General features: G+C 38.0%; 1 protein-coding gene across 1 annotated transcript in view; it reads right to left on the bottom strand.

The window, feature by feature from the left end:
• Window positions 1-24,171: 24,171 nt before the first annotated feature.
• LOC111409857 (alkaline/neutral invertase A, mitochondrial-like) overlaps window positions 24,172-27,574 on the bottom strand; it is a 6,218-nt gene continuing 2,815 nt past the window's right edge. Inside the window, exons 3-6 of the mRNA XM_023039939.1 lie at window positions 27,239-27,450; window positions 25,892-26,385; window positions 25,676-25,724; window positions 24,172-24,818 (exon numbers count right to left, since the gene is read on the bottom strand). Of these exons, the coding sequence (XP_022895707.1) occupies window positions 24,492-24,818; window positions 25,676-25,724; window positions 25,892-26,385; window positions 27,239-27,450 (1,082 nt within the window). The 3' untranslated portion in view covers window positions 24,172-24,491. The remainder of the gene's footprint in view (window positions 24,819-25,675; window positions 25,725-25,891; window positions 26,386-27,238; window positions 27,451-27,574) is intronic.

Genomic DNA, 27,574 nt, shown 5'->3' with positions numbered 1-27,574 from the left:
TACACATGCATTTGTCCATTGGCAACTGTGACTCAGGAACAGGATCAGCTGAAGTACAAGAGTAGTTGCCTTCTTTTAATCCCGAAAGATAAAGATCAGGATTTGCTGTAACACTAAGGAAAACAGGATAACGATCAACAGGATCAAACAAGAAATGAGTAATCATATCCAGTGCATACTGATTTTTTTCGTCATATAAATGGATAGAAGTAATAAAATCTCCCCAGTGCGTACTGAATTTTTCACGGATCGGTTGCCGTATTGAATCTTGATATTGAAATGTCTAGTCAACTTAGTTAGGTTGCCACTAGGAAAGTTATTGTTTACTGATTCATAGGTTTTAATGCCGTCTCCTTGATAAACTTTCGACTTGCTCTTGCTCTCTCATCAAACCTTTACTTAATGAATCTATATATATTTTCTTTAGATTTCACATAATGTATAGAAATAATACTAGAAAAGAACAATAGTCTAACAATATTATGTCTACAACTTATATATCGAAATTTACCATTATACATAGTATTATTTGCTATTTCAAATTACTGATCAACTATCACAATGGATATATATAGCAAATCTTGATTTATATAGCCCTAAATATCTTCTACAGAGTTTCCTAGTCATTCGATTTCTACCTTCACTTTATCCAACGCAATGAATTCGAATTCTATTGTTAATCTAGCTATAAATGTTTATTTTGAAGATTTTCGCGATATTTTTGCACCTTCAAGTATGACATATCCATTTTTTAGACTTGAAATCCTCGGTATCAAATATCCAATTCGCATTACAATATCCTTAAAATATTATTAAATATTTTTCATACTGTAATCCAAAATTTTTGTATGTTTTGAACATTCTAAAACTCTAATAATTGCTTTTGAATATTGTGTCGAGGTTACTCGTATACCAACTTAGCCTATTTATAAGTAGGCAAATCAAGTCGCGTGCAATTCATGACATACAATCATACATTAAATTGCCAATAATACGATAGTATTCTAACTGAGACTTATACTCACCAACGTTTGAAACAAGAAGCTAATTGCATCAATTGATGTTTTAATAGGAATGATATCATATTTTTTGAACTTATCACAAATTTTCTTAATATAGTGTGATTGAGATAATATGAAATTATCATATATTTTATGTTTTAATTCCTAATAGCCACATTATTTGAAAAAAAAATACATTTTTCAAAAGTGAGTTGATATTATTTCAATCACACATTTTTTAATAAAATAATATTACATGCAAATCCAAAACATTTCCTTTTTTTTTAATAACACATTTTCCATCAATATACTATTTAAAAATGCATTTTCATTCAAATAAATATAAATTTATTTGTCTAATTTATCATTCAAGAATATCGTTTAAACATCCATTTAATGTATATTCAAATCCATTTAAATTTAATTGTGAATGACTTATTTTCAATATGAAGCTTCGCTTGCCTACATAACCTCTTTAAAACTTTGAGGTTCATTTTATAATAAATACTAGTCTTTGACACGTGCGTTGTACGAGTTTTGTATTTATTGTATTTTTATTAGCGTCAAAATTGTAGATTTTTTTACTTATAAGTAACTTATTACATTTTACAAATATTTTGTCTGTATTTTTATTTTTTAATAATTTCTTACATAAAAGTGATTGTTGGAAATAAATAGTGATAGCAAAAAATATCAACAAATAAAAATATTACTAATAAACAAATTCAAAGAAAAAAATTACTCTCCATGCTTAGAAGTCTCACTCCTCCGTAATACGGAGGCTTGATCTCTCCATAATAAGAGACTTGATCTCTCATAACAAGCCTCCGTATTACGGAGGAAAATCCTCCGTGATACGCAAGCTTGATCTCATCCATAATATATATGGAGAGATTCTTTTGATATATTTTTTTATTTAAAGGATATTTTATTTATAGATCATCTATTTAACATATAAGTTAATATTTAATTTGAAAAATAAAATATATTTAAATATTTACTCCAAATTTTTAAGTTAATAAATTGTTAAGTTACAAGTAATCTTTACAATTGTAAGTTTTTTTTTTTAAATAACTTTAAGCGAATTTTTTTTTACATATATTTTATGGAATTCACACTTTTACTCTTGAATTAACCCCCCTCGATAAACTATTATTTAAATGGTTAGTAAAAATTTTGATTGATATTATTTTTTGGTCATCCAAATGGTTACTATATACCTTTTACGTACATATATAAAAATAATGTTTTTATTTATTAACAAATGAATATATTTATTTTTCGAGAAATGAGTTTTTATTATCATTTCATTTTTATTATAAAATGATTCTAATCTTAATATGTTAAATTGTGTTTCAAAATTACATAATCTATCAAATATAATTTTTAAAATTAAATTTTATAAAGTAATATGTTTTAACGATTTTTATTTTTATTTTTCGGAAAGTGAAATATAATAGTACTAAAAAACAAAAAATAATTAAATTTTTATTAATTTTAATATATAATATGTTGTGGAGGCTCATGCTTAAGCCTCCATAACAATTATGAAGGCTCAAGCATGAGCCTCCATAATTTTGGAGGCATCAACATAATTATAATAATGGAGGCATCATGATGCCTCCATTATTATGGAGGCTCAAAACACGGAGGCTCATGTCTTGAGCCTCCATAACATGAGCCTCCGTTACACGAAGGCTCCAAAACACGGAGGCTCATGCTTGAGCCTCCGTGTATATAATAATATTATATTATTATAATAATAATTATTATTATATTATTATAATTTTATAATAATAATATAATTAAAATTTCATGAGCCTCCAGAATTTTGGAGGCCAATAAATAATAATAATATTATAATAATAATATAATTAAAATTTTTTAAATTTTTTTAAAAAAATTGTTATATATATATATATATATATATATATGGCCTCCATAATTTTGGAGGCCTCCATAATTTTGGAGGCCTCCATAATAATGGAGGCTCATGCTTGAACCTTCATAACATTACTTTATTAAAAATAAAATTATAAAAACATATTACTTTATAAAAATTATATTTGATAAAAATATATTACTTTATAAAAATTATATTTATAAGATAAACGATGTCGTTGCTTTCTCTCAATAAAAAAAAAACTACAGTGAGACAAAATAGAAGAATTTACTGTTCTTTTTATAGTAGTGAAACATTGCCCTTTTTATATAGTAGTGACATTAGAAAACTAGGCCCAAATCTATAACTCTAACTATGTCTAAGTTCATTATTGTTATACCACGTTCATTTTTTCCTTTCTCCCCAACCTTTTAAGTCTACGCATTATATAAATACTCATACACGGATTTCAGGGACAATTGTTATACCCTTTTCCCAACAGGTGCCCAAAATACACCACGTGGTAGGCGAAACCATAGGCACTCTGCACCCTTTATCGGCCGAACCCATGGGATGACGAACCGAATGGATAAACCCCTTAAGATAGAACCCATCCCTATCTGAACCAACACACCCGAACATGTGGAGATGAACCATCCCACAAGGACCCAGGCGAAAGAAACGAGATTGGTAATGAGTTATTGGCTGAAGATCTTTCGGATTTTAGCTAACAACACGACTTATTTGACTGCCCCCTGACACCGCTGCCATAGCCGACCTACTTCGTCTAATCCATTGCAGTAAATTACAAAATGGGAAATGACAAGTCAGCATTGCAATTTAAACCTCATTATTGATTGATTGATTGATGGGTGCAACGGGAGTCCTCAGGCCACAGGTAGAGCCACGTGTCCTCCAATCCGATGGTCCATATTCATCATCCCACATTATAAAAGCTCACACTTGGTGTCATTCCAAAGATAATGCAAGTTTAGAATTTGATACTATAAATTTGCTTTCTATATTCTTTACTCCCGATTCCAACCTCCTTTATATTGGAGGCTCGCGATAAAAGCCCTCCCACACTCGTATAGATCTTCTTCAATTGACTTGATCGTCAGAGTGCGTGCGGTCGGCTCCACCTTCACCAGAGAAGGCCACGTGTGTCTAACGATTTGTCCTAGTGTGCAGGAAAATGGCTTGTTCGAACGTGAGAGGTCTCGGGATCTGTTGACCATCCGGAGGTACACTTTTTGAGGTCAACAAAAATTATGGGCTCACCATAGACAAATTACTTAATCGGTTTGCAGTATATGACAGACGTCATATAAATAATGATTCATCATTGAATGAGTCACTCGCGCAGTGTTACGAAAAGTTGTGCATTTCATTGATGGTGAGAAGCATTCAAAAGTTGGACATTACAGGAAAATAGTGTTAGTCTAATCATTGGTAGTACATTTGCAGATGTTCAACATTCCATGGATGGGGCTGTTTCTTCCCGATTAGATATTCTATCTTGAATGTCCCTAGTCGAACCTCATTGGTGATACGGTAGGGACTTTCCCAGTTTGGCCCCAGCATTCCAACGAACAGGCTCTTTCGAAGACAAGAAAACCCTTCTCAACACAAGATCGCCCTGGTGGAATGACTTCATCTTCATCCTAGCATTGTAGTACTTGGCCATTTTCCGTTGATAAAAAGCTAACTTGATATGAGAGTTGTCCTTCATCTCCTTGAGAAAATCCAGTTCACAACGTCGAGTCTCCTTATTTGATATCTCATTGAAGTGTAGACGCTTTGGCTATGGTAGTCCTACTTCCACGAGACTCATAGCTTTAGCTCCATAGGCCATAGAAAACGGGGTCTCCCCAATTGCAGCCTTGCTTGTGGTGCGAATAGCCCATAATACATGAGGGAGTTTATCTACCCAGGTCCCTTTCAATGCATCGAGCTTTTTTTCCAGGACGCCTTTGATGGTCTTGTTCATTGCTTCCACCTGATCATTAGTTTGGGGTGGTGAGAGGAAGAGAAATGCTTCTTAATCCCTAACTCGTCACATAACTCTCTGACCTTTTTGTTATCAAACTGTTTGCCGTTATCCAATATAATTGAATGGGGATTTTGAACTTGCATATAATGTTTTTCCAGATGAATTTAGAGGAATTAGCCTCAGTGATTTTGGCAAGAGGTTCGGCTTTGACCCATTTTGTGAAGTAGTCAATGGCAACTATGGCATGGTTGGCGCCTCCTCTCCCCTTTGGGAGAGGACCAATAAGATCGATACTCCATTTGGTGAAGGGCCAAGGGCTGGATACAACAGTCTGTTCCTGGGGTGGTTGCCTCTGTATTGATGAGAAACGCTGACATTTATCACATTTCCTGACAAACTTCACTGTGTCTTTCCTCAAAGTTGGCCAATAGTACCATTATCTTAATACCTTGTGTGCTAATGCCGGTCCGACAGTATGGTTATCGCAAATCCCTTCGTGGATTTCCTGCAGCATATATTCAGCCTCGCTCCCTCCTGTGCACCGTAGGAGGGGCAATGGGAATCTTCTTTTGTAAAGTACATCATCCTGAAGTATGTAGTGGGTGGCCTTGTATCTTAATTTGTGAGCTTCTTCTTTATCTTTTGGAAATGTCTGATCCTTGAGATAATCCATAAACGGTTTCATCCATAGAGGAGTTCCTTCGATCCACATAACCTTGGCTTCCTTAGATATAGAGGGGTTAGGGAGGTGCTCTATGGGGACGACCTTGAGCAGTTCAGAATCCTTGCTGCTAGCCAACTTTGACAAGGCATCAACGTTCGTGTTTTAGGCTCTAGGGATCCGATTAAGCTTGAATCCTTCAAAGCATGGGATCGGCTCCTTTACTTTCTTAAAGTAAGAGGCCATGCTCTTGTCCCTCGTGACGAAATCACCTCTAACTTGGCTGACCACCAGTTGTGAATCGCAACTAACCACCAACCTTTTAGTTTGCATCTCTTTAGAGAGCCTAAGACCAGCTAACAATGCCTCATACTTCGGGACGTTTTTAGAGGCTTGGAAACCGAACCTGATGGCACAATTAAGTTTTTGTCCTTTAGGGCTTATCAAAATTACTCTAGTACCTGAGCCGATTTCGTCGAAGGACCCATCAACAAAAAGGCTCTAGAGTGAGGGGGCCGAAGGTTCTGCTCCATGCTATCATCTTGAACTTCAGCGAACTCCATAATGAAATCTGCTAGTACCTATCCCTTTACTGAACCTCTAGGTTGGTATGAGATGTCAAACTTACTCAATTCTACCACCCATTTCATTAAGCTACCTAATACGTTTGGCTTCTGTAATATTTGCTTAAATAGCAGGTTCGTCAGAACTCGTATACTGTGGGCCTGAAAATATGGTCTCAATTTTCTGGAGACCATCATCAATGAAAAAGCTAGTCTTTCCATATCACTATATCTGGACTCAGCTGGTGACAGGGCCTTGGTTACATCGATTCCGGAGAATGGGAAACTATCATTCGCACACACTTGGTTAAGGTTTGAAAAGTCTATGCAGACTCTCCATTTGCCATTATACTTCTTTACCAGAACCGGGTTTGATATCCATTTTGGGTAGACTGCCTCCCTAATGAACCCGTTATCCTTCAGTTTCTAAACCTCTTCTTTTAAGGCTTTATATCATTCCGAGTTCAAGGTCCTTCACTTCTGTCGATGGGGAGTGAACTTGGGGTCGATGTTGAGGTGGTGGCAACTGATCTTGGGATCAGTGCCTTTCATATCACCATGTTTCTAGGTAAAGATATCCAAGTTATCTAGGAGAAAGTTCATTAACTTCTGCTTGTCTCCCAAGCCCAATTCTTTTCCTACCAAGAGTGTCTTCGTGGGATCCGTCGGATCTACTACAAAGGGCTCCAATTCTTCAACCAGGGTAGCTTGTGATTCTGCCTCCATTATCCTGGGGTCTAGGATTACCCCTATTGCTCATCGTTAGGGAACGATTCCTTCTGTGACGGTTTCTATCATTTCGACGTCCCCCTTTCTTCAGGGGTCGACCCTTCTTTAGGTATGTCGAGCATTTCTATATCTAGAAGGATCATGTTCATACTTTGGGGTTCGAACTTTTACAGAGAACTAAGGTAGCATTTCTTCGAGCCCATCTAATCGCCTCAAACCGTTGCAATACCTTGTTCAATTGGAAATTTCATGCATAAATGGTGGAAAGAAGTTACCACCCAGAGTTCCTTCAATGCGGGTCGTCCTAGAACTCCATGGTATGCCGGTCGATGGACTACCACCAAGAATTCCATTAAGTGGTAAGCCGTTAATGGGGGTGCCCCCATCTCCACAGCCAGTTTGACCCTCCTTCTGGGAACGATGTTGTCTCCTAAAAACAGTATAAGGGGGCTGTCATTAGGGTCAAACCATGGGTGATCTGCATTTTATCATAAGTTGCTCTAAATAGGATGTTGACTGAACTCCCGTAGTCAACGAGCATGCAACTTAGGCTATTTTTGGTGATAATGGCTCCACCACTAAAGCATCGCAATGGGGGTAGTGCACACCGATGGCATCTTCTTGAGTGAATGAAATTAGGGGAGCAGTGTGGGTTCCACGTAGGTTACTGTTAACCAAGTAGCTTATCATTGGGGGTCTTTGGCTTCCCTGGCATAGTTTCTTTGGGCGTTTCTAGATTCGTCTCCCACAGCCTTCTCCTTTTTTCATCATCCGATTTACCCTGGGGACTGATCTCTTTGGGTCCTCTTCGCTTCTACGCGTTGGGGCCCTTCCTCTTGCCTTCTTTGAGGAATGTCTTTCATGTTTCTACAATCAGTCCCCCTATCACCATACCGGTTCGACTATTCTTCGTTGTAGAGATTCGTCAAGCAATTTGAGGTGCTATGACCATAGGTCCGATGATATGCACAGTACGGTTTGTTCCTAGACTCATGGCCTTTCCTTCGACCTTTCCCCCTTGGTTGATTTGTTCACGTTTACGCATCGGGTCCAACTTCTTCATAGGGCAAGGATGGTACCGCATTTAATGTGGAGGTTGCTAGAGCTTGACCTCAAGTGGGGGCAATTGTCTGCTTAGCCTAGGTCCATTGCTAGGTTACTAAGTGTGATATTGGGCCTTGCCTCTGCCTATGTGGGGGAAGGGGAGAAGAGGGGAAGCTCCAAAGAGGTTTGGTTGCAGTGGTCGATTAATTCCTCGCTAACTATTTCGCTCCTCATCATTTCCACCAGAGCATCATAAGTGGTCGGATTCTTGTTTCTCACATCCTTCCAGAAAAGGGCGTTCATGTTAAGGCCTCCTTTCAAGACAGATAGAGCCTTTCTATTAGTTACTTGTTCATAGTAGGTCATTTCGTTCGTGAATCTTGCCAAGTAGCTCTTTAAAGTTTCTCCAGCCTGCTGCCTCATGTCCTAGAGCCTTTGGATAGGGGCTTCGCCTTCTTTGCTTGCCACATATTGATTCAAGAATGTTTTCTTGAAGTCAGGCCAACTTTTAATGCTGGTAGCCGGGAGGCGACTATACCAAATTTTAAATGCTCCTATTAGGGTCAAGTGGAAAGCTCTGCATTTCAGCTCTGGCGAGGCTCCTCTGAGAGACATGTGAGTCATGTAGTTGTTTAGGTGTTTCACCAAATCCCCCTTCCCTTCATATTTGGGTATCTTCGAGGGGACAAAGTGGCTTGGCACTTCAGCATTCCTCAATTATTGTGAAAACGGGAGGCTGTCATCATCATCATCTAGCTCCAAAGATCTGTAAAGGCCGTCCGATTCGCCCTCCTCCGCCTGATACCGAGGCGGATGGGACATTTCGGCCTGTTTTATAAGTTTGCAGCATCCCTTCTTTCTTGCCTATTTCTAGGTGACCTAACCTCCTGGGATTCGTGCCCTTGGGAGTATTTCGACTGCCTCTGGATGGATCGTGATTATTGTGGCCTAATTCTAGGCCTTTCGTTGGACTGATCCGATCAAAGACACTGGTGGATCTATGTGTCCCTACTCATGGGCACACTTGGAAGGAAAGTTTTCTTCCTATGGCAAATTAACTCCAGTTCCGGTCGGGACATAACTAGAGGTCATGTCCATGCCCCCTCCCTCTCACTTGGGCTTTACATCTGTATAAGCAACTGCTGCATTGTAGCATTCTATTGGGCAATATCTCTCATGTTAGCTGCCATCTCTTGTACTTTCCTCGCTAGACGTGCAGTGGTCTCACCTCGTCTGTGTTGGTGGTAAGGTCGGTGGGTGGTGACATTAGTACAGAGGACCTCTTCTTCAGAGGCCTCCTGTTGGTGTCCCCTACTGTGGGAGCCATAATGACTAGAACTCATGGGGTATTGCTGGTTGCACTCTTGGCGATAATTTCAATTTGCCTGGATGTTCCATTTCTCCTTGTCGTTCTTTTTCAAGAATCTGGACCTTTCTTCAAGGTCTGGCCGGAGAATAACGCATTCCAAGCTGGCTTCCACCATCGGGATATTCGTGGTTAGAATGTGTGGTTTCCCAAAGACGGCGCCAATTTTTCGACCTCAAAAAGTGTACCTCCAGATGGTTAACAGATCCTGAGACCTCTCACGTCCGAACAAGCCATTTTTTTTGCACACTAGGACAAATCGTTAGACACACGTGGCCTTCTCCGATGGGGTAGAGTCGGCGATACGTACTTCGACAGTCAAGTCAATTGGAGAAGATGTATGCTAGTGTGGGAGGGCTTTTAATGTGAGCCTCCAATATAAAGAGGGTCAAAATCGAGAATAACAAATATAGAGAGCAAAGTAATAGTATCAAAGTCTAAACTTATATTACCTTTGGAATGACATCAAGTGTGAACTTTTATAATGTGGGATGATAAATACGGACCGTCGGATTGGAGGCCACGTGGCTCTACCTATGAGCCTGAGGACTCCCGTCACGCACATCAGTCAATCAATCATGAGGTTTAAATTGCAATGCTGGCTTGTCATATCCCATTTTGTAATTTGCTGCTATGGATTAGACCAAGTAAGCCGGCTATGGTAGCGGTGTCATGAGGCAGTCAAATCAGTTGTGTTGTTAGTTGAGATCCGAAAGATCTTTTGTCAATAACTTGTTACTAATCTCGTTTCTTTCGCCTGGGTCCCTGTGGGACGGTTCATCTCCACAAGTTCGGGTGTGTTAGTTCAGATAGGGATGTGTTAGTTTAGATAGGGATGGGTTTGATCTTAAGGGCTTCATCAATTCGGTTCGTCATCCTATGAGTTCGACCAATAAAGGGTGCGAAGTGCCTATGGTTTCGCCTGCCACGTGGCGTGTTTTGGGTCCCTATTGGGAAAAGGGTATAATAGTTTTCTCCAAGTTAAATTTATATGATAAGCTCATATACGGCAAAATTACTTAGGTCACTTTGTCTATGGCAAGCCCATAGCCTTTCCAAGTTAAATTTATATGATATAAGTCGTATACTGCGAGCCGGTTAAGTAATTTGTCTATGGAAATCCCATAGTTTTCTCCAAGTTAAATTTATATGATAAGCCCATATACGGCAAAATTACTTAGGTCACTTTGTCTATGGCAAGCCCATAGCCTTTCCAAGTTAAATTTATATGATATAAGTCGTATACTGCGAGCCGGTTAAGTAATTTGTCTATGGAAATCCCATAGTTTTCTCCAAGTTAAATTTATATGATAAGCCCATATACGGCAAAATTACTTAGGTCACTTTGTCTATGGCAAGCCCATAGCCTTTCCAAGTTAAATTTATATGATATAAGTCGTATACTGCGAACTAGTTAAGTAATTTGTCTATGGCGAGCCCATAATTTTCTCCAATTTAAATTTATATGATAAGCTCATATACTACGAATTACTTAGGTCAGTTCGTCTATGGCAAGCCCATAAGCTCTCCAAGTCATTATTTATATGATATAAGTCATATATTACGAACCGGTTAAGTAATTTGTCTATGGAGAGCCCATAGTTTTCTCCAAGTTAAATTTATATGACAAGCTCATATACTACAAATTACTTTGGTTAGTTCGTCTATGGCAAGCCCATAGCCTCTCCAAGTCATTATTTATATAATATAAGTCATATACTACGAATCGTTTAAGTAATTTATCTATGGTGAGCACATAGTTTTCTCCAAATTAAATTTATATGACAGGCTCATATACTGCAAATTACTTAGGTCAGTTCATCTATGGCAAGCCCATAGCCTCTCCAAGTCGTTATTTATATGATATAAGTCATATACTGCGAAACGGTTAAGTAATTTGTCTATGACGAGCCCATAGTTTTCTCCAAGTTAAATTTATATGACAAGCTCATATACTGCAGGTTATTTAGGTCAATTCGTCTATGACAAGCCCATAGCCTCTCCAAGTCGTTATTTATATAATATAAGTCATAGACTACGAACCGATTAAGTAATATATCTATGGCAAGCCTATAGTTTTCTCGAAATTAAATTTATATGACAGGCTCATATACTGCAAATTACTTAGGTCAACTCGTCTATGGCAAGCCCATAGCCTCTCCAAGTCATTATTTATATAATATAAGTCATATACTGAGAACCTGTTAAGTAATTTGTCTATGGCAAGCCCATAGTTTTCTCCAAGTTAAATTTATATGACAAACTCATATACTGCAAATTACTTAGGTCAGCTCGTCTATGGCAAGCCCATAGCCTTTCCAAGTCATTATTTATATGATGTAAGTCATATACTGGGAACCATTTAAATAATTTGTCTATGGCGAGCCCATAAGTCTTCTCCAAGTTAAACTTATATGACAAGCTCATATACTGCAAATTACTTGGGTTATTCGTATATGGCAAGTCCCTAGCCTCTCCAAGTCATTATTTATATGATATAAGTCATATATTACGAACCGATTAAGTAATTTGTCTATGGCGAGCCCATGGTTTTCTCCAAGTTAATATTTATATGACAAATTCATAAACTGCAAATTACTTAGGTCAGTTTGTCTATAAAGAGCCCATAGCCTTTCTAAGTCGTTAATTGTATAATATATGTCATACACTACGAACCGATTAAGTAATTTGTCTATGGCGAGCCCATAGTTTTCTCTGTGTTAATATTTATATGACAAATTCATATTGATGTGATCCAGGAGCTGCAAGCGTCAAGGTCAAGTCCAACCAAGCCCAAAGAAAGATCTGTTGACAGTCGAAAGCGGTCCGATGACCCAAACGAGGACAAAGTGAGTAAAAGAGGCGATGGAATTGCTCGTCAAGACAACCGTTGATGAAATCATGTTCGGGACACAAAATGGAACAAGTTTCATATTGGGGTCGAAGGCCCAAGAGGCTTGTATCAACATGTTAAAGGCAAACAAAGAAAGAGTGGAGAGTTAAAGTTGTGCGACTGCACAGCACAAATGGTCTATGGTCACACAGACCTAGGTCGAGAGTTGAAGGGGGCTAAACTTCAATTCCATGCGGCCGCATGGAATTGAACCATGCAACCGCATGGTTATTTTCAGACGCATTTTTTTATTTTTTTTACAATTTTCCTAGTTTTGCTAGAATTCTATATTTAATTGATTTCTTACCATATTTAGGAGACTATGCACAAAATTACCTAGATTTTTAGGACTAGTATAAATACTCTTATTATTTTCATTGTTAAAAAAAATAAAAAATAAAAAATAAAAAACCTTTGACATATTGATTAATTGAAAGGCTTTAATTGCTTTCTCTTTTGTTTTTCCAATTGAACAACTTTCGAACTTATCAAGATCTAATTCTTGTGGCGTTCAAATCAAATGGGTGAGATTCCATAATTTTTTGTAATCAAGAGGTCCACACATCGTCGGCGATTCGAATTGTTGGTTCCAGATTTATCGAATTCGAATCCAAAACATTGCTTTGGCTTTCTTGGGAAGATTTTCATCTTGTTCATGGGTTCTGTAGCATTTGCCTATGTGGGTTCACATCAGTTGGTATCAGAGCCAGGCTCCAATCCAAGGTTATATCTCCTTTTAATTCTTGTTGAGTCAGTTATTCCTTTTCTTTACTGTTCTTCGAGTCATTAGTATTTTAGAGTTTTTAATCCGAAAAAGTTATAAAAAAAATTTCAAAAATTGTTTTTGGATTCAATTTGCATTCAAATCAACTTTCGTTTGTCGTGTCAGTTTTATTTTTGATTTTTCTATCCCAAAAGTAAAAAAAAATTAATGTTTATCCGTACGGTGCTGTTCATCCGTACAGTAAAAAAAATTTCAAAAAAATTGTTATTATTATTGTTGATCTTGGGAATTACCGACTTCTTGAGTCAATTTAATATTTTGTGCCTAGTTTAAATTTTTAGTCAATAATTTCCTTCCTTGTTTTACGTTCTTGAGTCAATTTCTTTACTTGTCTAGTTTGAATTGTCAGTCAAATTGTTCTGAATTCCTTGGTCTTGTAATCTCACTCACACTGGCTTGAACTCCACATGATTAAATTTTTGATTGAGTTCCAAAATTGTTCTTTTAGGGACTTGGTGAAAGCAACTAGTGGTAAAAGGTAGAGTGGTGAGAACAATCGAGGGAAAAAGCCATATTGAGTGAAATTCCGAGTGAACAATTGTGAGGCAGAAAAATAACTTAGATTTAGGATGTTAGACAGGGAAGGATCGAGTTCAGGTAGAATTGATGACTAGAGGACTCGGTGCGAAGGATTGAGCGGATTTGTGTAGATCTGAGGGATCGGATGGATAAGCAGGATGCACAGGTGGAAATGTATAATCCTTTGCTTGCCATACACGAAGGAGAGGTCTTAATACACAGAGACAGGGTAGACGGGAACATAGGATGGATGAGCTTAGTGAATTTGAGGTTGATAGTGGGATGGATAAAGATGCGATTGTGGATACAGATATTGGAAGGGATAGAAATAGAGGAGTTAGGCAAGAAATGAGAGTAAGAGTCTCGATGGAGACGAGGTGGATGGGAATTTGAGTAACATTAAAATGACCATTCCTTCGTTCAAAAGTAGGAGTGATCCGGAGGCCTACTTGGACTGGGAGAAGAAAATTGTATAATCTTTTATTGCCTCAATTACTCGGGAGAGAAGAAGGTGAAAATTGTAGTTCTTGAATTCACGGACTATGCAATTACTTGGTGGGATCAGGTGGTGACTTTGAGGCGGAGAAGTGGGGAGCGACCTATCAATACATGGGAGGAACTGAAAACTATAATGCAGAAGAGGTTTGTACCTACTCACTACTACTGGGAGCTTCATCAAAGATTACAAAATTTATATCAAGGCTCCAGGAGTGTGGAAGATTACCATAAAGAGATGGAGACACTAATGATTAGGGCAAATGTGGAGAAGGATAGTGAAGCTACCATGGCTCGATTTCTGCGTAGATTGAACAGGGACATTGCAAAATACAGTGGAACTACAGCACTATGTGAAAATTGAAGATATGTTACATGTGGCAATGAAAATCCATAGGCAGTTGAACCGAAAGGGGATAGCAAGGTACCAATCGGGATCTTCGGGTTCTAATTCTTCTGGGAAACCGAAGTGAGACAATAACAAAGGAAAAGGAATTGTTGTAAGAGGAAGAACTGAGGTACCAAGAGGTAAGGAGGAGAGTGTTACATTCAAACCAGGAGATTGGGTTTGGGTGCATTTCAGGAAAGAGCGATTTTTAGAACAAAGAAAATTAAAGTTGTTGCCATGGGGAGATGGACCGTTTCAAGTGCTTGAGAAGGTCAATGACAACGCATACAAATTAGATCTTCCAGATGAATATAACATTTCAGCAACTTTTAATGTATCTGATCTTTCTCTCTTTGATACAGATACAGATTCGAGGATGAATCCTTTCGAAGAGGGAGGGGATGATGTGGTCCAAGAGCCGCAAGCATCAAGGTCAAGTCCAACGTCAAGCCCGAAGAAAGATCCGTTGATAGTCGAGGGTGGTCCGATGACTCGAACGAGGACGAAGCGAGTAAAAGAGGCAATGAGATTGCTCGTGAAGACAACCGTTGATAAAATCATGTTCGGGACACAAAATGGAACAAGTTTCAAGTTGGGGTCGAAGGCCCAATAGACTTGGATCAACGTGTTAAAGGCGGATGAAGACGGAGTAGAGAGCCAAAGCTGTGCGACCGCACAGCTCAAATGGCCTGCGGTCGCACAGACCTAGGCCAAGAGTTGAAGGGGGCCAGACTTCAATTCTATGCGGCCGCATGGAATTGAACCATGCGACCGCATGGTTATTTTCAGACGCGTTTTTCATTTTTTTTATTTTTTTTACAGTTTTTCTAGTTTTGCTAAAATTCTATATTTAATTGATTTCTTACCATATTTAGGAGATTATGCACGAATTTACCTAGATTCTTAAGACTAGTATAAATACTCTTATTATTTTCATTGTAAAAAAAAAAAAAAACCTTTGACATATTGATTAATTGAAATGATTTAATTGCTTTCTCTTTGTTTGTCCAATGAACAACTTTCGAATTTATCAAGATCTAATTCTTGTGGTGTTCAAATGAAAAGTGTGAGATTCCATAATTTTGCGTAATCAAGAGGTCTGCACATCGTCGGCGATTCAGATTGTTTGGTTCTAGATTTATCGAATTCTAATCCAAAACCTTGTTTTAGCTTTCTTGGGAAAATTTCCATCTTGTCTGTGGGTTCTGTAGCGTTTGCCTACGCGAATTCACCTCACATATACTGCAAATTAATTAGGTCAGTTCATACATGGCAAGCCCATGGCCTCTCCAAGTCATTATTTATACGATACAATTAAATATGCAGCAAATTACTTAATTCATATCGCAAACTTGAAAAATTATAAGCGATGAAGCAAAGCTTTCACAAAAAATCAGGGCTACATATTTTCGCCTTCAGCAATAGAAGGATTACAAAAATAAAGCCCTAAGCTACATCCTCCCCACCGGGCACTTCTTCGTCGGCAGAGGTGGAAGGTTCTGCCGGAATAAACTCATCCCTGATAGAAGTCAAATCCAGCTCGAGATGAAGTTCCGCTAGCCTCTTAAAGACCTCATTTTAAGCAACCTCCCTCCAATACATGCCCAAGCCGTCATAGTCAATTATTTCATGGAAATGGGCAATGAGGAAAATCCCCCCAATGGTCACTTAACTTTGTAAAAAATCTCCTAAGAGGTCACTGAACTTCAATATGTCCCTAAATAGTCACTGAACTTTGCCAAAGTCCCCCAAGAGGTCACCAAACTTCAAAACGTCCTTCAATGGTCACTGAACTTTGCCGAAATCCCCCCAAGAGGTCACTCTACATTGCAAATTAGGACCCCATACATAACTGGTTTAGTGACCTCCCAGAGACTTTTTGCAAAGTTCAGTGACCATTTAGGAATGTTTTGAAGTTCGATGACCTCTTGGGGGGATTTCAGCAAAGTTCAGTGACTATTTAGGAACGTATTGAAGTTTGGTGATCTCCTAGAGGATTTTTTGCAAAGTTCAGTGACCATTGGGTGGATTTCCTCATGGGCAATGTATTCTTCGACGGCCGTAGCACCTGCTCCCTCAAGTTGCTGCATCAAATCTGTGACCTCGACAGCGAGCCCCTCAACTTTGGCCTTCAGCTCCGCTTTCTCCTTGTTGGCCTCTTCTAGGGCAGTCAAGGCAATCTTCTGCAGATTATCATAATTCTTAGCTCCCTTCGTTAATGCGTTCACCTTGGACTGGCAGAGGTGGACTTTTGCAGTCAAGTCCTTGTTAGCTGAAGTCAGTTGCTCCACTACCGACTTCAGTTCGACAAGTTTTAATTTTGAAGGCTCAAGGGCCTCTTCTACAGCGGTGACCTCGTTCTTCAATTTTTGGGCATCCGCAACAGCCTCAGATACATTTTGCTCGAACTCCGTGTTCACTTTTTGGAGCCTCTTCATATCCATTTGGACGTTCACCAAGAAGCCCTGCGAACGAGCCAGCATGGCGAGTCCCGTCTTCATCATGTCCACTGCATCACAGGTCTCGGCATAATTAGAGTACTTCTCCGTCAAATACTTATGAAATAATCTTGTCGCCAACTGAACATCAGCAGGAAGCATCTCATCAGATCTGTTGCCTTGCCCTTTGCAACGGAAGGTCGGCTTAGCTACTTTTTCCTAGACCTCTTCAGCAAGCCCCCCTCATCCTCTGCCACCTCTTCTGGCTTCATTAATTTTAGGGCAGAAATGGGTTCTGCCTCAATGGGTTTCTCTAACGACTTGTCTATGGTCGTCTGGCACTTCAGGGGTGGTGGGGGCCTCTCGTTCCTAGAGATGACCAACCTCATTTTTCTCTCACCTCCAGAAGGCGTGACCTTCTCCTTCCCTTTCCCTCCCTTCCTTTCCGGAAGAAGAGGGGGGTTCAACTTGGATAGCCGAGCCAGTTCATCTCTTTGGTTCTTGTAAGTGCTAGAACCAGAACCCAAAGGTTTCTTTTTCTTCTCCTCGGCGAGCCGCCTCATGAAGAACATGTCAGGCTTGACATACTCCTTCCTGTCATGTTGTTCTACAAGAAAAAATCACGTTGTCAGCACTACATAAATAAACTCCCTAAGGGATTAAGCGATGTTCTTACCCTTGGTCAATATCAGGAGATGCGTTACGAACAGGCACCTCCTTCCAATAACTGTCTTGAAGAACCTCTTCTCAAGAGAAAGCTCTTATATGGCCTTAACAATGGTCCACTCGCAAGGCTGGAGCTCGAACTGATCAACTGCAGCTGTATAAGGAGTTACTTAGAAACAAATGCCAGAAAATCCAAATGTCAACAATAAAACTTTCAACGAGACTGGACTCACTATACTCATGCTATTGGGTCGGTACAGTAATGTGCGGGACCGCATCCTCCTCCACTGTCTACCAGTGACTCTTAACCCAGAACCATGATGACTTCAAGTTCTTTGTTGACGTAGAAATGTCCAAGATGAAGGGGGAATGCGGACCCCAGGGGTTAATGCAGTACCATCCCTTGTTATCCTCCTCCCACCAGAAGCTCGGGGCTGGAAAAGAGTTTGGAAGACATGGGAAGGCATATCCTCTCCAAGAGTAACTTCATTCCAAAGAAGAAAGGCCCCTGCAATTTGGCTCCACACGTTCGGTACCAAGTGGGTTGGGGCCAAGTTATACTACCTTAGCAAATACCTAAAAAAGGGGTGCAGAGACAATTTCATCCCCCCACAAAGGATAGCTTCACTAACTGCAATGCACCCCTCTCTAGGATAACACAATCATTCAACTTTGAATTCGACTAAGTAAAATAGGCTTGCCTCGTCATAGGTATCACCTCTTCTCCTCAGCTCAAGCTCGAATTCGACTACATATATAGGCTCGCCTCGGCTCTAATTTCAAATTCGAATTCGACTAAGTAAAATAGGCTTGCCTCGTCAATGCATCGGCTCTTTCCCTAAGTTCAAGCTCGATTTCGACTACATACAATAGACTCGCCTTGTCATAGGCATCGCCTCGGCTCAAAATTCAACTTCAAATTTGACTAAGTAAAATAGGCTCGCCTCGTCATATGCATCGTCTTTTCTCCTAAGTTCAAGCTCGAATTTGACTACGTAAAATAGGATGGCCTCGTCATAGGCATCGCCTCGGCTCCAAATTTAACTTTGAATTCGACTAAGTAAAATAGCCTCGCCTCGTCATAGGCATCACCTTTTCTCCTAAGTTCAAACTCAAATTTGACTAAATAAAATCTCCTAACTTCAACCTCAATTTTTACATACGCCTCGGTAAATTGTAGCCATAACACAAGAGTCAAACAAAAATGGCAAATTTTATTCCATATATTAACAATTGAGAAGAATACATTGTTTTAATTACAAATGACAATTACATGTACAATACAAAGACAATCCACGATACAACTACGTAGCGAGCGAACCGTTGGACCTCTCCCTTTTCAGTTGCACACTCCGTATATCAACCTTTGGTACTATATATATCCTCGGGACTATGTTGAAACTCAAAATTGCAGCTACAATACACTCTGCCTTGTTAAGGTCCGGCAAAATGACAGCATAGCTGCTCAGGGGAAGCTCACCCTGTGGGTCCACATAGTGCCACTAAAGGCTTCTTGAATGTCATTGCACACTATTGCAACATAGTCTAACGATCCACCAGAGAAGTCAAGGCATTCTGTTGCCCCCAGGGCCTTCAAAGAAGATTGTAGTAAACCTACACTTCGATTTCCATAGATCTGAGAAAACCACATAATATGCCCGCAAATCCTGTCGCTTATACACTCTAAAGCATCTACGAAAACCAAACAATCTATTACACCAACCCCAATCATGATCAACCAGTGACAAGTGCTTTAACCAAATGCAACATACACACAAAATTATGCAAATTATGCTAGAAAATGAGCGTGCAAAGCGAAAGCTCGTTTTTAAAGGCAACGATAACCATTCTCAGCCATCTGATTGCAAAGATCTTGGCCATTCATATGGCAGTGACATCAGGACCGTCGAATATACTTGACGCTTCATTTCCTGCTGCCAGGATCAAAACACGTGTCCAACAGCTTACATTGGAAACGATGCATCCCGTCTTGGGAAAACCAAGTGACAGCATTGCAGTCAACAACAATTAATGCCCACGACATTCAAGCTACCAGAAACACCACTTTGTCTTTATACCGGCTCTTCCTATAATTAGTTCTGAAGGATCGTTTCTTCGGATGCTTACCCCTACCAAGGGCCACATTCATTTTTTCCTTCTCCCCAACCTTTTAAGTCCACACATTATATAAATACCCATACATGGACTTCGGGGACTATTGTTATACCACGTTAATTTTTTCCTTTTCCCCCAACCTTTTTAAGTCCACGCATTATATAAATACCCATATATGGATTTCGGGAACTATTGTTATACCCTTTTCCCAACAGGGGCTAAAAATATGCCACGTGGTAGGCAAAACCATAGGCACTCCGCACCCTTTATCGGTCGAACCCATGGGATGACGAACCGAATGGATGAATCCTTTAAGATCGAACTCATCCCTATCTGAACCAACACACCCGAACCTGTAGAGATGAACCATTCCACAGGGACCCAGGCGAAAGAAACGAGATTAGCAATGAGTTATTGGCAGAAGATCTTCTGAATCTCAGCTAACAACATGACTTATTTGACTGTCCCCTGACACCGTCACCATAGCCGGCCTACTTGGTCTAATCCATTATAGCAAATTACAAAATGGGAAATGACAAGCCAACATTGCAATTTAAACATCATGATTGATTGATTGATGGGCGTGACGGGCGTCCTCAGGCTCACAGGTAGAGCCATGTGTCCTCCAATCCGATGGTCCATATTCATCATCCCACATTATAAAAACTCACACTTGATGTTATTCCAAAGGTAATGCAAATTTAGACTTTGATACTATAACTTTGCTCTCTATATTCTTTACTCCCGATTTCTACCCCCTTTATATTGGAGGCTCATGTTAAAAGCCCTCCCACACTTGCATACATCTTCTCCAATTGACTTGACCATCGGAGTGTGCGTGGTTGGCTCGACACCCACCGAAGAAGGTCATGTGTGTCTAACGATTTATCCTAGTGTGCAGGAAAATGGCTTGTTCGGACATGAGAGGTCTCGAGATCTTTGGCCATCTGGAGGTACACTTATCATTTATAGATTACTGATCTATAATATCTCCATTATCACAGGATATATTGAATAAATTTGATTCACTTTACATATTATAGGGAAAAAGTTTTCGAAAATTTCTTCACTTGATTCAATAATCCTATTAACATGCAAATCTAAAATTTAGACTTATGTACAAATAATTGTGTACGCATTACTATGATAGGCATAACTAATGAATAAACAATCAATGATTTAGATAATATCTTAAACTAGGTTTAGGAATTTCTACCTTAGCAAAATATCATCATACTTTTAAGTATTTATAATTAGGTTTGTGATATTTTTCATAATTCATAAGATATCTTGTGCATTTTTGTGTGACAATTTGTTGAGAATATAACTGATAGAGAGGATATTTTCCCCCCATAAGTCATACTATAATCTCAAATTGATCTACATAACATTCATCATCTCGTTCAATCTGAGATTCTAGCGTTTAACAATTCTATTAGATGGAGGAGAATAAGATGCAAATATTTGATGAAAAATTCCTAGTTCTGAACAAAACTTTTTTGATAGAGAATCATATTTACCGCTCCTACCCACTTGTTATTTTCAGCATGATCTTCCATATGCTTCAACTTTGGAAGATGAAGAGTTTTTTTATATTGAATTGTTCATCAGGATTCATCGCCTTGTAGATAGAAAGTGTATAGGCATTTACACATATGTGATGAGTAGCTCCAGCATCCATCCACATTTCTTTGTATTTTCTACTAAGCTGCATTTGGAAATGATCATAAAAAGATTCATGTTTTGTGCCTTACTTGAAAGGTTGTCATGTTTATATTGGCCTGAGCATTTTGTCACTTGATATTCTTTTGCTTTTGACAATCCTTGGACCGATATCCTACCTTGCTACAATTCTTCATGTCAACATCTTCATTTTTATACTTGGTGTTCACTGTTCAAAGAGTCCCACAATTTTTTCATACATATAGTACACTTTATATAATATATTGGCCAACATATCGAGATCGGAGTTTCTGCATAAGAAACCTAAATGCTTCAATACATCAACTACATCCAATTTCTCTATAACACTTTCATTCTCTTTGTACGAAGGAGCATATTCCTTGAGAAATTTTGTAAAACTTTATGCTGTCAGTTAAAAAGGCAATTTCTATTGCCAACGATTAAAACCTGACCTATTAAATTTTTTTATTTTTCTTCTGCAACGTATTATCAAATTTTGTCATTTCTAATACAAAATCATAAGATAATCATATAAGGAGTGGAAAATATAAATTTGTCTCGAGATTGTTATTTTAGAAGCACTGATTTCTCTTCCAAACAATCTGAAGATACTCACTCTTTCAAATAGCTAAGACGAGATTTGAATCGATCGACCAGGAATGGATGATGATCAAAAATAGGATTAGAAATTAATTCGAGCCCAACAACTTCACAATGTGTCCTCAAGAAAAATTTTCTCTCTTCTATAGTGCTTAAAGACAGTCAACAATTATCTATTTCATCTCTTACAAAAGTAGCAAAGCAATTAGTAAGAGTTTTAACGAACTCAATGTAGTAACTTCTACTTAAAACAATATCAAAATTTAGAGAGTTCAAGGTAGAAATTTTTGCATTTGAAAATGAGTAATTTTTCGATAGAAAGGCATGCAATAGATTCTATAAATTCATGACCATTCGCGTCATACAGTGGCGGATCCAGGATTTTGAGTCAACACAGGCGATTGCTGATCGTCGACCGCAATAAAATATTAAGAGCCCATTTGTTGTCATTTTCTTAGCAAAAAATGCATTTTAAAATAGTGATTTGATAGAGAATGTGTAGTTAAAAATAAATAAAAGTTTTGAATTTGTGTATAATATTCTTTTATTAAAAAAATGTATGATTAAAAATAAGATAGATAAAAATATATTTTGAAATAAATGAGAATCAAACAAGACCTAAAATTTAAATATAACAATTTTTTTGTTTAAATTGAATATATATAATTTTGTTAGAAGAATAAATTGTATTCATCAAATAACATTGTTGCCAAGTTTCATATAATTTAAATGAAGAGTATAGGTTTGGATGATTGTAATTGCATTATCCAGATGTAACATATAATATTTTGTTAATCTTAGACCAAAAAAAGAGCAATTGCCATGATTGTTAAGCTTACAGTGATTTTAGCACAAGGTCCCAGGTTCAAATCTCTTCTGGCACTGAATTAATTATTAATTTTGGTAAAAATAAAGATTCTAGAACTAAAAATATTGCAAAATAACTTGATTGCCAAAGGATTCGAACTCAAGACCAGCATCATGTACATGCACAGTCCAAACCAACTTAGCCAATAGGCATGATTGAAACAAAGATGAATTACCAGTAATATAACCTAAAATGTTGATTGCTGTCAACCAAAAAAAAAAAGAGCTACCAACGGATCCGGCACGTGTGGGCGCGGGAGCTCGTCGGGTGCTGGATCCGCTAGTGGCGTCATACTGTGTCGAGTTGAGCCGAGTCAGCTCGACAAACAATGGCAGTAGCGCATGCATGTGGGCTTTGTATCGAACCCAATCAGATCTCAGCCTTCTCCCTTATAAGGACTAGTGGATCAAATCTAAAGGCTAAACTACTACCTTATAGACCAAGCATTTTCCCTAAGGTTTCCCATGTGGAATAAATGGCAGGAAGTTACTTCCAAATTTCAAGTGTGTAACATTGTAATCAAATATTTCATCTGCGACTCTTCAGTCGAATTGTCATAGCAATCGTTAAGGTCTCAAGACGCGTAAAAGATTTGAGAATTTTGACCAAACTCATGACTCTGAAACGCGTGGAGAATTAATTTGAGATTTCACGTGTTTTCATGTCATATTTAGACAAATGTACATATTTAAATTTTTATTGTTTGCAGGATAAAATCACTTCGTAGATTTTATGATTTTTATGATTCTAAGCTCCCTAGAATTTAAATTCTTAGACGGATTGCTTTTCAATTCATAGGGAGTTCTATAATTGAAAAAGTTAGAGAAACTCTCATCTGGAACATTTTAGTCCGTCAAATTGAGGAGGAATGCTAAGGTTGAAAGACTTGGTGTAATTCTCATAAAATTTTGTATCGTGACTCCATTAAAATGTATTTTTGAAGAAAACCGTGTTTTGAAATAGTGATTTTTTGGAAAACAATGCGTGGTTAAAAAAATATTTTGAATTTACATGTAATATTATTTTATAAAACAATGATACCAAAGTATTGTCTCTAGAATTTAATAAAACATTGATACCAAAATCTTTAGTTGTGAACGTTGACTAGCTAAATACGATAATATGTGACCTAATACTATTTTGTATGCACTGGAAGAACATTATGTTTTAGAGAACATCGATCACATCTTAAAAACTTCGTACAAGTCATATACTGCTCAAGAGAAGAGAGATCAAGAACTTTATCAAGTACGAAAAATGTTGAATTCTAGTGCTTGAGCATTTTTTTGATAAGTTCTATAATAGATCGTATTCGCTCACATGAACAATAAGTTCAAACTGATCTCTTTTCAATAGTCCAAAATTTTGGAGGTCAATGTTCCTGGTGATAGATTGTACAATATTGGATAATACTAAATAAGGAATGAAAAAAGAAAGAGAACTTATCAATTATAATATATTTTACTCTTAAATAATAAATCGGAAAAGAATCATTAAGCATTTTGCAAGTAAAATTGCACAACAGAGTGCTAATTATGAGTAAAATTTTCTATGAAAGATTGCATTTTAGCCTTCTGTACAACACTAAATATTTTATAGCTGCTTTGTATATACAACAAACTACTAAAAGCCCACAGTTGTGGGCCAGCCAAAAGAGTCACCTATATTGAAAGGTCAGGCTACAAATAAAAGAAAAAGTATAACCTATAAGATGAATGTCTCGTGTAACATGTTGAATCCCAAACCAGCTTTTGTCCCACAAAAAATGGGGTCATTCCCATCAAAGCAATGGTTAGTAGTCCATCAGATCAGAATCTGAGACTTGGCAGCAATGCGGGAACACTTTTTCCGGCTGGAGTTGCTCAAAGCACAGACGCAAGTTTCAAGAAGATCATAGTCTTCTTCCCAGAATAAAACTGAAGCCATCTCTGGATTTTCTAGCAGCATTTTAGAAGTCAAAAATCCAGCTATCGACCATGTCTGATATAATCGGGATTGCTTTCCTATAAACTTCCCATTCCTTGTATCATAATATTCAGGCCAACGATCCACTGGAAGTCTTTTTTCAGCTGTTTCAATTGCTTTCTTGGCCAAATCCATCCTACCCATCTTCATGCACGCCAATGTGAACTGAGAGAGTAACAACACAGAGCTATCAGAAAATGAATACCACTATAAATGGGACTTTTTCTATAGGCTCGTCTAATATTAAATATTATCTACACCATTTTTTTAAACGCTATATGAACTTCTTTGAAAAATAAACTTAAAAAACCTCATTTCTTGTAATAACCAACTACAGTCTATGTATGATATTGTGATTTGCATTGAAATTTTATATAAGAATACCAATAAATCAAAATTTAATGTTTTAAATTTAATAGGCACATACATCGAGTTTGTCCCGTTAGCTTGTATGCACTGATGTTTATGTCTGTAAGACCTCACATTTATCTCTTGAAGAGAGTCAATTTCCACCAAATTATCCCCTGATTAGATCTAATAATTGACACAAACTTTGCTCAAATGCCTAAAGAACATTCCCAATATAAATTATTCACCTACTCTATTTGCCAAAAATACAGGAAGAAAAAAATTACTAATCATTGTACAAGAGCTATATCTGACCAAAACATGACCAGCATTTACGAAAGGTGCAATCAAATATCTAATGGCAGCATAATGCTGAAACATTCTTCCCCAAGCACATCATTAGTCCAAACTTTTTTCTTCATTTCATTGCATACAAGATCACAGGTGAAATGACAATGTTTTTGTGTGAGAACTTGCAAGTGCATATGCTCACGTGTCAATGGTCAGCCAAACTAACACGACAGAGGGTGGAAGCATGCTCTCATGTTTGTCCGCGTTGAAAGATAACAAAAGAGATGAATGTGCATGAGTTTGTGTTAAGGCACTTGCGCTAATAAACATCTTTAATATAATTCATTGTAAAAGAAAAACTTCATAAACCAAATTAGTCTTACCTGCCACAGAAGTGTCGGCCACGATCCACCATTATGATATGACCAAGGTCTGCAAAAGTCCAAGTGATACTAAGTATTATCATCACGAATTTTAGCTGACACTTTCCGCTTTTATGTATATTATACCACGGTGGTTGGGGGTTTTGTTATGTTGAAGCAAACTAGATTTAAAAATACAGAAAGCAATGCAGCAGAAAAACTGTTTAAAGATCTCACGTATTCTTTGGGTCACTGCCAGTGATTATTCGCCACTCTTCAGACTCCAAGGCAGGGTAACATATCCTAAGAGGCATCTGACCAATAAGATCATCCCATTTTGCTTCAATCAAATTCAATATAGCTTCATTTTGTTTTGGAGTACCTAGCGATGACACTATGGACCAGAGATTCCCTACTGTAAAGTATCTAAAATCCATGTGAGCCGGCTGCAGATTGCCAATAAGATAACCACCTTTCTCGGGAATCCAATCCATTAACCAATGAGGAATTTGATCAGGATATATATTAAACTTGTTGGTAGCATTTGTCGAATATTCCTCTGTCTTATAACGATAGATTTCATTGATCTTTTTGAGATCCACCCAATAATATTCTCTGATATGGAATGACAATGCACTGAGTCTATTATTGATGGCCCTCACCAAATTCTTGGATCCATCATCTAAGGTAAGCATCTCACGGGAGCACCGTAAAGCTGAGTAAAATAAGGCCTGCAAAATCAAACAAAAATAATCTGAGAAGACTGTAATGGTTGCAGAGCCACATAGTATACTTGTATGAACTAATTATTGATGATCTTATACAATCAACCATCTATCAAAAATATCTAACTGGGACCAAATCCTATAGCTAAACAACTGGTATAAAGAGAGGAGATAAAGCAAAGGTTCCCCTCCAATAACATTGTGTTTGGTTATTCATGAGGAGAACAAAGAGGCAACAGTCAACTGCCCCATACTACACACACACACACAGAGCATAACAAATTCTTAGTGGTCGGGTAGCATAATTAGAAAAGGTAATGAACATGAGCTGACGAAGATGCGGAAAGCAGACCGGGCAGTTGGAATCTCATTTTATAGTTTATTTTGTCATTTTATCTGAAATCATTGTGTTCTTCTCATGAGTGTAGCAGTAGCATATGTTTCAAGGACTTGGGACAGCTGGAGGAGGAAGAAACTTATTCTCTTCGTGAGGGTGGGTAAGTTAATACTTTATATAGACAACTTTTAAAGAACTCATAAAGAATTTGAACCTTGGTTTCTCATCTTAGTAGATATATACGAAGTGTTTAACATATCATAAAGAATGCTGACTTTCCCAATGAACTTCATATTTCCCCAGTAAGGAAAAAAATATCTCACAGAAACTATAGATCAGATTCAAATGTTAGCCAATTCCCCAAAGGTACACTTTCAGCAAAACAAAATTCTCATTACGATTTCAACTCTTTCCTAGAGTATATAGAAGAGCAAGTCGAGAATTAGCACCTCAAAGTCATACCACATAACTGCAAAATCAAGAACAGGTTAATTCTAAAAGGGGTAGAGAACATAAACTTACTTGAATCTCTAGAGGATGACCATGAATACCCATTCGTCGATCTATCATACAGGATCCATCAGTGACAAGCAAAGTCGGAAACATATCAAAGCCATCGGACAGACACAAGTTCATAACAAGTTTCATTCCAGTCTGAATGTCGACCCTTTCCTGTAATGTGTAGTCACCAGTGATCTTCCCGTAGGCTCTTAATAAGATGATCCACCATAATCCTATGTAAAATACAAAGTATTAACAATTTTATCATACTGAAGCTGATAGAAATCCGACGTGATATTATAGGCCTCCCAAATATGTGTGTGTTGGGGGCCCGGGGGGGGGGGGGGGGGGGGAAGG

Source organism: Olea europaea, chromosome 15 (genome assembly GCF_002742605.1).
Source record: "Olea europaea var. sylvestris chromosome 15, O_europaea_v1, whole genome shotgun sequence".
Lineage (NCBI taxonomy): Eukaryota > Viridiplantae > Streptophyta > Magnoliopsida > Lamiales > Oleaceae > Olea > Olea europaea.
This window is presented reverse-complemented; position numbering and strand designations above follow the sequence as displayed.